Genomic DNA, 11,805 nt, shown 5'->3' on the forward strand with positions numbered 1-11,805 from the left:
ATTCACTTATCTATTCCTCAGGACAACCCTAAGAGGTAGGTATTATCATTAACATTTGGATTTCATCAATGAAGACACAGAAGCCTGGAGAAGTGAAAGGAACTTGCCTTGACTGAGTTATTCACTTGGACTTATTCAGCAAATAACAGTGAGGGGTGGGAGGTGGGGGGCAGGTTCGTCTCCAGAGTCCTGCTTCTGTCCTTTACCATCCTGCCTCCCTGCCTTTTCTCTTCCCTGAAAACTTGGAAGAGCGCCCCGGGACCAACCACAGACAGCGTGACAAGGACAACAAGCATGGTGTCTGTGGGAAACAGGGACAAGGTGCCTGCAGCCTTGGCCCAGCTGGGTTGAATTTTTCCTCACCAGGCTCCTCAGGGTCCCTCCTCACTTGTCTCAGGCCATCTCCACTAACTGCTCTGCTCTACATATGCTCTCCATTGAACGAGAAGACTACGGATATCACCAGCACAAATATCACTACCAGAAAACTCCACGTGGATCCCAGATCATAACCTAGAAACTTGGAAAGAAAAAAAAACAGAACTGGCTATAGATAACACTCTTTGCCACACACCCAAGGAGCTTCCTGGGCAACTAGGAACATGTGATGCTCCTAAAAGCTGCTCAAGAAATTTCAGAGTTGCAAGGTTTGTACACTCCTGTCTTGAACATTAAGACAATTTTTTCCCAGCTAGTCTGCTTTTTTGGCACTGGACTTTTTTAAAGTTGGAGTAAAGAATGGATAGAAAACACATTTGCAAATAATATGCAAAACCACCACCATATGAGAAGCTTCATTCCTTTCTTCTATGAATTCGCCTAGCCTTAAAGAACAGACATATTTTCCCTCTGAGTCTGTTGACAGTCACTGAAGTGACTAAAATACCCAGTATATCTTAGTGAAAAGCTATTTTTAAAATCACTTGATTTAGAAAACTCCAATCATGATAATTTCATGGGACTTCTTAGTACACAGATTAAAAGTTTTAAATTACTCTGCAAGAATTTGAGAGTTCAAATACTCTTAATTAGAAAATACCTGCATCAATGCATATTTAATCAGGTGTTTTTAACATCTGTCCCTGATACAAAATTATTTTGAGGGTTGTTTTGTGAGTTATGGTTCTTCTGGTCAGTAATTACGGTGAGGATGCCATGTGAGACTGGGAGCCAGAAATATGGATCCTTGTCCCTCCTGGCTCTCCCATGCCTCACCTCTGGACTTTGAGAACGTCATTTAACTTCTCTTAGCCTGTTTCCTCATGTCCACAGTTCCCACCTCAAAAGTGTTGTTCCATAGACCAAATGAAACGATGGAGGTGGAAGAGATTTTAGTGACTCCAAGGAAATATCATATAATATTAAAATTACAAACTAAAGGTAGGAGTGACGGGACTTAGTGAGGCAAGCGCAGATGTATTCTGGAGCAGAAAGGTATCAACTTGGCTGATTTGCCAACTCTTGACCTTGGTTCTCTCGGTTGAGAAATGGAAGGATAAGAACTATCCCATAAGACTGATGTGACGGTTAGAAATAATATGTAGGGCCTCTAGCAGGACAGGCCCAAGTAGGTGCTCAATAAATGGCACCCGTTTCTTATCAGAGAAAACGTTTAATTAAGCTAAAAGTATGCTGTGTGCAAACACAACAGCTGAACGGGGTTCTGCTTGGAACAGTACATTCATTAGCTGGGTCCCAAATAGTCTCCCGCCTCGGCCAGCGCCCTGGGTTTATCCCACTTTAGACTCCAGCGGATTAAGGCTGTGCTTGCTGTATTCGCATTTCCTGCCTTCCACCACGGTTTTCTAAAACTTCCTAATGGAACCTCCGATTTAAAAACTAAAATCAATTCTACCCAATGGGGCCACTCCACGCACAGGAATTTTCCTAACTTGCTTTCACAAGCTGAACTTTTCACTTTTTTGCTAGTCCTGGAGGGAGGAGGGTGGGGTCCGTGGGGCTGATCTGCTGTTGTTACTGAGACTGTTCAAAGTGACCAGAATAAGCAGCCCGGGCCTCGCCTCCCCAGCTCCAGCGCCCGAGGCTCAGAAGTGTCGGAGGCGTTCGGAGCCGCAAGCAGGACAAGGGCACGAGCCCCGCCGCGCCGGGCCTGGGCAGACCTGGTCCGGCGGGACTCGGTCACTGAGCCGCCGCGAGTTAGAGGCTTGTTGCCGGGGAAGGGCGCATGCAGGTGGGTTAGTGGTAACTCGACCATGCGGCGTGGCATTCCTGTCTGGCAACGCGCTCAGGCAAAACAGACTCGATGCTTACAATGATCCCAGCCCAAAATGGAGTGTCTCTGACTAGCAGGGAGGAGCTGATGCCGGCCATGAGGAAGCCCACCACGGTCACGGCGATGCCCAGCGCCAGCTGCAGCAGCGCGAGCAGCAGCGGGAACCGGCAGCCGCAGCACGTCCGGGCCTCCTCCCCGCTCTCCTTGGGGGCCCCCGCGCCCCTCTTCGGCCCCATGTCGTCGGGCCCCGCGGCGTCGGCGGCTGGCGGTCCCCCTTGGCTCCGCGCGCCGCGGCCGGGCCGCTCCCTGCCCATGGCGGCTGCGGGGGCGGCAGCGGCGGGGGCGGCGCGGGGCGGGTCGCGCCGGCCCGGCTCGGCGAGTTACGGAGGCTGAACAAATATGGAAAACATTTGGAGCGACTGGCCGAGCCTCCGAAGGCCACGGGGAGCCCGCGGCGGAGGGGGAGTCGAGGGGGGTCGCCAACTGCCAACGCGCCGGGCAGGACGCAGCGCCCGCAGACTCCGGCAGGGTGGCCTGTCTTTGGACAGGCTGCGTGTGCGCGCGCGTGCGTGTGTATGTGTGCGCACGTGGGGGGTGTGCGTGCATCTGCACGTCTCTGTGTGTTGTCTGTTTTCCCCACTTCGAACCCCAGGATTTTTTCGCTTTTCTGTTTTCTGAGAGGCGCAATGCAAGGTGATGAGTGTTTAAATCACTTGAGTTTAATTAGTAGACAATTTAATCCAAAAGAGGCGTTACTAGGCTCCAAGCTGTGAAGTCGTTTCCAGAAGTTAAATTGTTCCCTATTTTCCATCCAAGGCCTGGGCTCTTATTTTTTAAAGTTCTGCGATCCAGCTGACAAATCAAGGCATTTTTCCCATTGAAAATGGTATTTGCTTTTGAAATGACTGTTTATAGAGATTCTCGGCTAATTGGGAACTCTCTCACGTGTATTTGCTTTTAAAAGCCCCTTTAATCGTTTATGTAAAGTCCCCAGCCAGTCTTTGCCAATCTCCACAACGGTGCCTAGGGGGATTATTATACACCTTGAAAGCTAGAGGGTTTAATAACTCTGTCCACATTTGAGATATGTTTAACTCACCTACAGTGTGCTAGAAAAGAAGGATGCTCAAGGTAGATTTGGTCCCTGCCTTAAGTCACCGAACAAATCAATAAAACCAATCATTGTTATTCCCACATAGCTCTCCTCAGTAGCACTTAGAGCAAACTTCAGTAAAACCACTAAGAAATGATACCATCACTTTGGAGTATTTATATCTACTTTGGTATGGTCATTTTAGCGTTCAGAAAGCTTTATTAAAAACTAAGTGATGTTGCCAGGATGCTAGGATAAAGGCTACTCCTTGATTGTTTGCTATCAGCTAATTTAAAGAAAAATCTAACTCCTTGCTTTGTCTCCAAATAAGAAACTAATCATCATCAGCTTTTCCTTGGGCACCTTTGAAGGTATTAAATATATGCTTACTTTATGAACTGCAGTGTTTTCCTTATACCTTCTTTCTGGATCAGGCTTCCCAGATGGCTCAGTGGTAAGAGAACTCACCTGCAATGCAGGAGACCTGGGTTCATTCCCTCGGTCTAGAAGATCCCCTGGAGGAGGAGATGGCAACCCACTCCAGTATTCTTGCCTGGAAAATCCCATGGACAGAGGAGCCTGAGGGGCTTCAGTCCCTGGAGTCGCGAAGAGTTGGACTCGGCTTAGGGACACGGGAGTCCTTCTGGATCAGTGAGAAAAATATGGTCCATGGAACAAATGCAGTAACTTAACAAGCAGAAACCAAATTGCACATCCCAGTGGTCTACCTAGAAGCAGGAGAAGCAGCACTCACTCTCACAAGAGCAGCAGTGGGACGGAGGAAAGGTTGCTGTCAGCTTTGGGGCCCTTATGCCATTAGGATTTTTAGTGAGAACAAATGCAAGCTGTTGCTACACCAAGGTACCTATGTGACTTGTGCCTGATTGAGAACAACCCAAATGACCAAGTTTTTCTACATAAACCTAGAAAACTTTTTTAGGAAACTAACTGACTACCTTGAATTAATTATTTGTTCTTAGGGATGATCCAGCTACCAGTTACTGAGTATCTATTCTGTAACAAGCACATGCTAACTACTTTATTTCCTATTACTCCTTACAAACACCGTGTAATTATAGTTTCTTCTTTTAACAATGAAAAAATTGAGTATGGGAGTTATTCACTAACCAGATTATTGAGTACCACATCTAGTTAGATGAGTGAGGGGAACCAAATATGAACCCTTGTAGATTATCTGTTTTATTCATTATTCCCTGTAAACAAGCAAGTGGGAGAACTGTTTAAATCATTTGTGATGTGAAACAATCTAATGATCATTGTTGTCGCCCAGTTGTGTCTGACTCTTTGTGACCCCATGAACTGCAGCACACTAGGCCTGTCTTTCCCTCACCATCTCCCCAAGTTTGCCCAAGTTCATGTCTGTTGCTTCGGTGATGCCATCCAGCCATCTTGTCCTCTGATGCCCTCTTCTCCTTCTGCCCTCAATCTTTCCCAGGATCAGGGACTTTCCCAATGAGTCAGCTGTTCGTATCAGATGACCCAAATACTGGAGTTTCAGCTTCAGCATCAGTCCTTCCACTGAGTATTCAGGGTTGACTTCCCTTAAGATTGACTTGTTTGATCTCCTTGCTGTCCAAGGGACTCTCACGAGTCCCTTAATGATCACAGGTAGTATTTTGTCTGTCACAGAATTCACTATTAGCCTTGAACCTAAGAGTATTTCAGTACATTACAAAAAATATGTTGATCTGCCACCATAATATATATGAGAGTCGATTGAGACCCTTATTTTTATTACTGACTTATAGCTAGATACAAGCTTTATTTGCTGACCATTCTGCTGGGTTATCAGTTAGCTAAGAATATTCTTAACCTTTTCCTCAATATCTTAAATTGGAATAGGTAAACAAAATAATAGGATATTCCTGTAGGTTGGTCTTCTGAGTTTCAGAACTAGTGTGGCTTCCAGTGGGACATAAATTATTATAATGAAGGCTTACTTTTAATTGCCTAGCTGAGACAAGTTACAAGTAGCAGTGAACAACAGCCCAGATAAATTGCAATCCTTCTAGTCTGATTACAACTGCCAAGTTCAATTTTCAGCTTCCAGTGGAGGAAGGTGGCAGTAGCGTGGGGAGCCTTTCACTTGCTCAGATTCTCAACCGAATTCTTGAATCTGTGTCCAATGGGGGCCTGGGCTTTGGCAATACCACAAGGGAGTAGTGATGAGGATGATATTTTCATTTCATTGATGTTACGTAGTAGAAACAAAGAAGAGGGTGAGAAAGGTTGTCAGAAGGTTAGTAGCTTCCCTGATGGCTCAGTAGTAAAGAATACTTCCAGTGCAGGAGACACAGATTTGATCCCTGGGTCAGGAGGATCCCCTGAAGAAGGCAATGGCAACCCACTCCAGTATTCTTGCCTGGGAAATCCCATGGATAGAGGAGCCTGGCAGGGTACTTAGTGGCTAAAGTGACTAAGTGACTAAACAACTTTAGTCGTGACTCAGTGACTAAACAACAACAACAAAGTTATAGAGAGCAGTCAAGGCTAAAATGGGATCAAAGGGTCTTTAAAGACAACAACAAGAAAGCTCTTCCTTTAATATGTCCTTCCCATGAGAAAAATCACCATTTCCAGTTCATCATCTAGTTTAACAGAAATGAACAGGATTTTTTTAGTATTCATAAATTATAATGTCTCTATTTTATAGGCTAAGCAATAATCTCTTCAGATATTTATATTACTGGGGGAAAAAAAGGCAAAGTAGAAAGAAATTGTCTTCAGATACTCTATTGGTGCTTCTATTATTCAAAACTGACAGAGATTGTAAATTAGAAATTGCAGGAGAGTAGGTAATATAAGGCTTGAGATTATTTTGATCCTCTGGAGAAAACAACAAAAATAAGCTTAGTATTTCTGTTTTCTGTATTTCAATATTATTTAGACATATTTATGCTTCAGGATTTCAGAACTGGGGAAAAAATTAATGTCATTACAGGAAGTCCTTAGGAAATATTAATACAACTAGAAATAATCCAAATCAACATGATCTTAGATTCACCAAGAACAAAAAGGTTTCATAGGAGAAATTATTACAGTTTCAAGGTCTGTGTCAAGTTTCTTTAGTATGTAATGAATTCTATTTTAAATATTCAATTAGATTTGATTTAAAGAAGTATCAGATATTCTACAGAGAACAATTGAGAGCCCATTTATGATTCGAAGCACCGTTGACTTCTCTGTCTCATCTAAAGTGACATGAGATATTGTCGATGTATGTGTACACAACAAATAAAAGAAAACATTTTTGTGTGTGTTTTCTTTATTTATATATCATTAATTCTAATGATATCTTCTGGCTCAATTTTTCTCTAAAGAATCGACCCATTTATGATCTTTGCACGGCAATTTGTGTTCTCAAGTTAAACATCATATATGCAGTGTACCCTCTGTGGTACACAGGAGTCTTATAACTTTCTCATTCTGTAGAGAATTGATAGTGATAACTATCAATTCTTTTCTAATGTATTCCACCTCTTTATATGATGTTATTTATAATACCAAATTATTCTACATGTAATTTTGTAAATATCTTTGTCTATACAATTTTGATGTGTCCACTGCCTATAAGGCAGAAATAACTATTTATTATAATTAAGAAATACATGGAGAAGAATGGACAAATTGTGGTGCAATCATACCATGAATACTACTTGCTAATAAGAAGGAATGAACCACAGATACAGGCAATGACTTGAATGAATCTCACTAAGAGTTTGCTGAATGAAAGAAACTAGACAGATGAATATGCACAGCATAATTCCATTTATATAAAAATTAAAAAGGCAAAATCTATGATAATTGCATTTTAAAAAGTGTTTGTGGAGTTGGGATGAGAGAATTGACCAGAAGGGAACAGGAGGGGATGCTCTGGGGTGCTGGAAGTCCTTTATATCCTGGTTTGGGTAGTAGTTACATGGGTGTTAACAACTGTGAAAAACTCACTGAACAACACTTAAGATCTATGCATATTATTATATGTAATGACATCTCAATTTTTGAAATGTAGTAAAAAGGAGAAATATGGGAAGTGATTGTATATCCATTGGTTATTAACAATAGAAAACGTAAAGTTTTTTTAATCTGAATTATCTTACTAAATTCATTTTTCCCATGCCATTCTGATTCTTCTATTGCTGTATAATAAATTACCCAAAATTTAAAAACTTACTAGTTTGGAATAACAGTTCTTGTGGGCTAAATATTCAAATAGGGTATAGCAGGGATCGTTTGTTTTTCACATTTTCTGGGGTCTCAGCTGAAAGACTTAAAGACTGGAGCCTGGAACCACTGGAGGTATTGACTGAGGCAGAAAGATTTATCTTCAAAGTGGCTCCTTCATCTGGCTGCAGGTTGGCTCCCTTTCATGAGGCCTCTCCCTGCATTGGCCATTCCACAGGGTTGGTTGAGTGTCCTCAAAACATGGTGGCTGACTTCAACAAGAACAAGAGAGTCGGAGATTTAAAGAACAAGACAAAAGCTATCCTTTTTATGACGCAGCCTCAGAAGTCACTTAGCAACAACTGAGCCACTTTCTTTTCTTTAAAAGGGATTCATTCAATCCAGATCACATTTGAGGGGAAAAGAATTAAGATCTGTCTATTCAAAGAAAGAGCAGTAAAGAATCAAAGAGTATTCACAATGAGAAGCTACTGTCTAGCACAGGGAACTCTGCTCAGTGCTCTGTGGTGACGTAAATGGGAAGGAAATCCAAGAGGGGATATATGTATATGGGCTTCCCAGATGGTGCCAGTGGTAAAGAACCAGTCTGTCAATGCAGGGGACATAAGAGAGGTGAGTTCAATCCCCGGGTCAGAAAGATCTCCTGGAGGAGGGCATGGCAACCCATCTTCTTGCCTGGAGAATCCGATGGACAGTGCGGTCCATAGGGTCGCAAAGTGTCAGATACGACTGAAGCGGCTTAACACATACACATGAAGGGGAAGAAAGAGGAAAAGTTGTAGCAAAGGAGATAATTTAAAGGTGAGGAAAAGTCTGCCTCTCTTTTTATCGACAATTGATCAGATAAGTTTCTTGAGGTGGGAGAATTAGTCAAAAGGAAAGTCCCTTCACAGGCTGAGATAGAAGGAAAGAATGTAAGATTAGATAAAACACAGGTTAGTGAGCAGGTGTGGGAGGAAGGCGGTTGGAATCTCTCTCTTCTGGCCTTGTCTAGAATATTCAGACAATGGATATAGTCTCAATATTCCTCTAAATGACAAGGAGCCATTCTACTTCCAAAGCTATCCCATAGCACATTTTACTGCTGTATCTCATGGATAAGTTCTAATGAAGCTACATTATCTTCTGAAATATTCTTTTGAAGGAACAAAACCCATCATTTACATAAAGTACATAAAGTACAATAATAACGATGTCTGGGCTGTATATACATATATAGATATATACACAGACATACTTACATATATTTTATAGGTTGCGAAGTACTCAAATGATTACTCTAAATCTAACCAAACCCTATGAAGTTGAAATTTCTTCAGGGGTTAAGTGACTTGTTCAAGTTAAGTGACTACATTTTTTAAACCATTCTTAAAAATTGTGTTAGTTTCAGGTGTGCATCAAAGTGATTTGTGTATATATATATATAACATACATATACAATATTTTTGCAGATTCTTTTCCATTAAAGATTATTACAAGATATTGAATATAGTTCCCTGTGCTATAGAGTAGGTCCTTGCTGTTTGTCTGTTTTATATATAGTAGTGTATATATAGATATACACTTCCCAGATAGCCCAGCTGGTAAAGAATCCTCCTGCAATTTGTGAGAGCTCAGTTTGATCCCTGGGACAGGAAGTTCCCCTGGAGAAGGGATAGGCTACCCACTCCAGTATTCTTGGGTGTCCCTGGTGGCTCAGACTAATCTGCCTGCAATGAGGGTGACCTGGGTTTGATCCCCAGGTCAGGAAGATCCCCTGGAGGAGGGCATGGCAACCCACTCCAGTATTCTTGCCTGGAGAATCCCCATGGACAGGGGAGTCTGGCAGGATGCAGTCCATGGGATCACAAAGAGTTGGACATGACTGAGCAAGGAAGCACAGCACAGTGTGTAATGTTAATCCCCAACTCCTAATTTATCTCCCCCGACTCTTGCTATCTCCTTTGAAGGCTACAAGTCCTAAGCTCCAACTCCACTGCTCTTGCCACTTATATTTTAGCTGAATGACGTGGAATTTTTTTCAGCTTTATTGAGATTTGATTGGTACATAAAAAAATTGAACAAAATTACTGTATTTATTTTGACGGATTTTTATTGTTTATATTGAGAAATGGCATTAATACATTGCACGCCCAGGCAGTCATGCATGGTAAAGGCAAATGTGTGCTAACATATGTATTAAATATGCTCACATATATGTTAAACATACATATTTAGGGCTATGCTCTCAATTCTACTGTGTGAGTTTTCCCACCAAGCAATTCTCCAATACCAGCTGGCTGTCCCACAATTCAACTCAATTCTGACACTGTCTACCCAAGTACACCATCAGAGTCTACAGGTTAGGGCAGTCCCACAAGACTGCCCCCACTTCATATGCAAATTGAAAGTACAGATGGTAATCTGTATTCCTGACCCACCGATGATAAATCAGAGGTTTCCACAACTCCTTCCTTGGGGTCCATGAATTTAGAACTCAGGAAATGAGTTTACTCAGTAAATTGCCTATTTATTACAAAGGATATTAACAGACACATATCAATAACCAGATGAAGAGATACAGAGTCAGGTTCCTAACAAAGGAGCTTCTGTCCTCCTGGAGTTTGGGGCCATTCAGTGTGGCACATGGAACTGTTCTGGTTCACCAACCTGGAAGCTCTCCCAATTCTTTTCTTTTTTGTTTGATTTTTTATGGAGTCTTCCACCAGGAAAGCCCCAGTGACATAGGCCTGATTGATTAAATCAGTGGCTGGTGGCTCAGACAGCATAGAATCTGCCTGCGATGTGGGAGACCTGGATTTGATCCCTGGGTTGGGGAGTCCCTGGAGGAGAGCATGGCAACCCACTCCAGTATTCTTGCCTGAAGAATACCCATGGACAGAGGAGCCTGGTGGGCTACAGTCCATGGGGATGCAAAGAGTCGGACAAGACTGAGTGACTAAAAACACTGGTGATTGGTTCAACCTCCATGGTGGAAGGGGGCGGTGGAGGGGACGGGGCTGTCTTCCCTGGGGATCTTGGAGTTGGGACTGAGAATTCCAACCCTCTAATCACATGGCTATGAAAGATGATGCTGTGAAAGTGCTGCACGCAATATGCCAGCAAATTTGGAAAACTCAGCAATGGCCACAGGACTGGAAAAGGTCAGTTTTCATTCCAATCCCAAAGAAATGCAGTGCCAAATATGTTCAAACTACTGCAAAACTGCACTCATCTCACATGATAGCAAAGTAATGCTCAAAATTCTCCAAGCCAGGCTTCAACAGTATGTGAACAGTGAACTTCCAGATGTTCAAGCTGGTTTTAGAAAAGGCAGAGGAACCAGAGATCAAATTGCTAACATCTGTTGGATCATCAAAAAAGCAAAAGAGTTCCAGAAAAACATCTACTTCTGTTTTACTGACTATGCCAAAGCCTTTGACTGTGAGGATCACAACAAACTGTGGAAAATTCTGAAAGAGATGGGAATACCAGACCACCTGACCTGCCACTTGAGAAATCTGTAGGCAGATCAAGAAGCAACAGTTAGCACTGGACATGGAACAACAGACTGGTTCCAAATTGGGAAAGGAGTACGTCAAAGCTGTATATTGTCACTCTGCTTATTTAACTTATATGCAGAGTACATCATGTGAAATGCTGGGTTGGATGAAACACAAGCAGGAATCATGATTGCTGGGAGAAATATCAATAACCTCAGATATGAAGATGACACCACTCATGGCAGAAAGCGAAGAGGAACTAAAAAGCCTCTTGATGAAAGTGAAAGATGAGAGTGAAAAACTCTTGAAACTATACATTCAGAAAACTAAGATCATGTCATCTGTTCCCATCACTTCATGCAAATAGATTGGGAAACAGTGGAAACAGTGTCAGACTTTATTTTTGGGGGCTCCAAAATCACTGCAGATAGTGATTGCAGCCATGAAATTAAAAGATGTTTGCTCCTTGGAAGGAAAGTCATGACCAACCTAGACAGAATATTAAAAAGCAGAGACATTACTTTGCCAACAAAGGTCCGTCTAGTCAAAGCTATGGTTTTACCAATAGTCATGTATGGATGTGAGAGTTGGACTATAAAGAAAGCTGAGCTCCAAAGAATTGATGCTTTTGAACTGTGGTGTTGGAGAAGACTCCTGAGAGTCCCTTGGACTGCAAGGAGATCCAACAAATCCATCCTAAAGGAGATCAGTCCTGAATACTCATTGGAAGGACTGATGCTGAAACTGAAACTCCAATCCTTTGGCCACCTGATGCAAAGAACTGACTCATT

General features: G+C 42.5%; 1 protein-coding gene across 1 annotated transcript in view; it reads right to left on the bottom strand.

The window, feature by feature from the left end:
* Window positions 1–2,547, bottom strand: part of SSPN (sarcospan) — a 39,585-nt gene extending 37,038 nt beyond the window's left edge. The window contains exon 1 of the mRNA XM_068971775.1: window positions 2,272–2,547. Coding sequence (XP_068827876.1) covers window positions 2,272–2,547 — 276 coding nt within the window. The remainder of the gene's footprint in view (window positions 1–2,271) is intronic.
* Between the last annotated feature and the right edge of the window lie 9,258 nt (window positions 2,548–11,805).

This window comes from Capricornis sumatraensis, chromosome 4, assembly GCF_032405125.1.
Source record: "Capricornis sumatraensis isolate serow.1 chromosome 4, serow.2, whole genome shotgun sequence".
NCBI classification, from domain to species: Eukaryota; Metazoa; Chordata; class Mammalia; order Artiodactyla; family Bovidae; genus Capricornis; species Capricornis sumatraensis.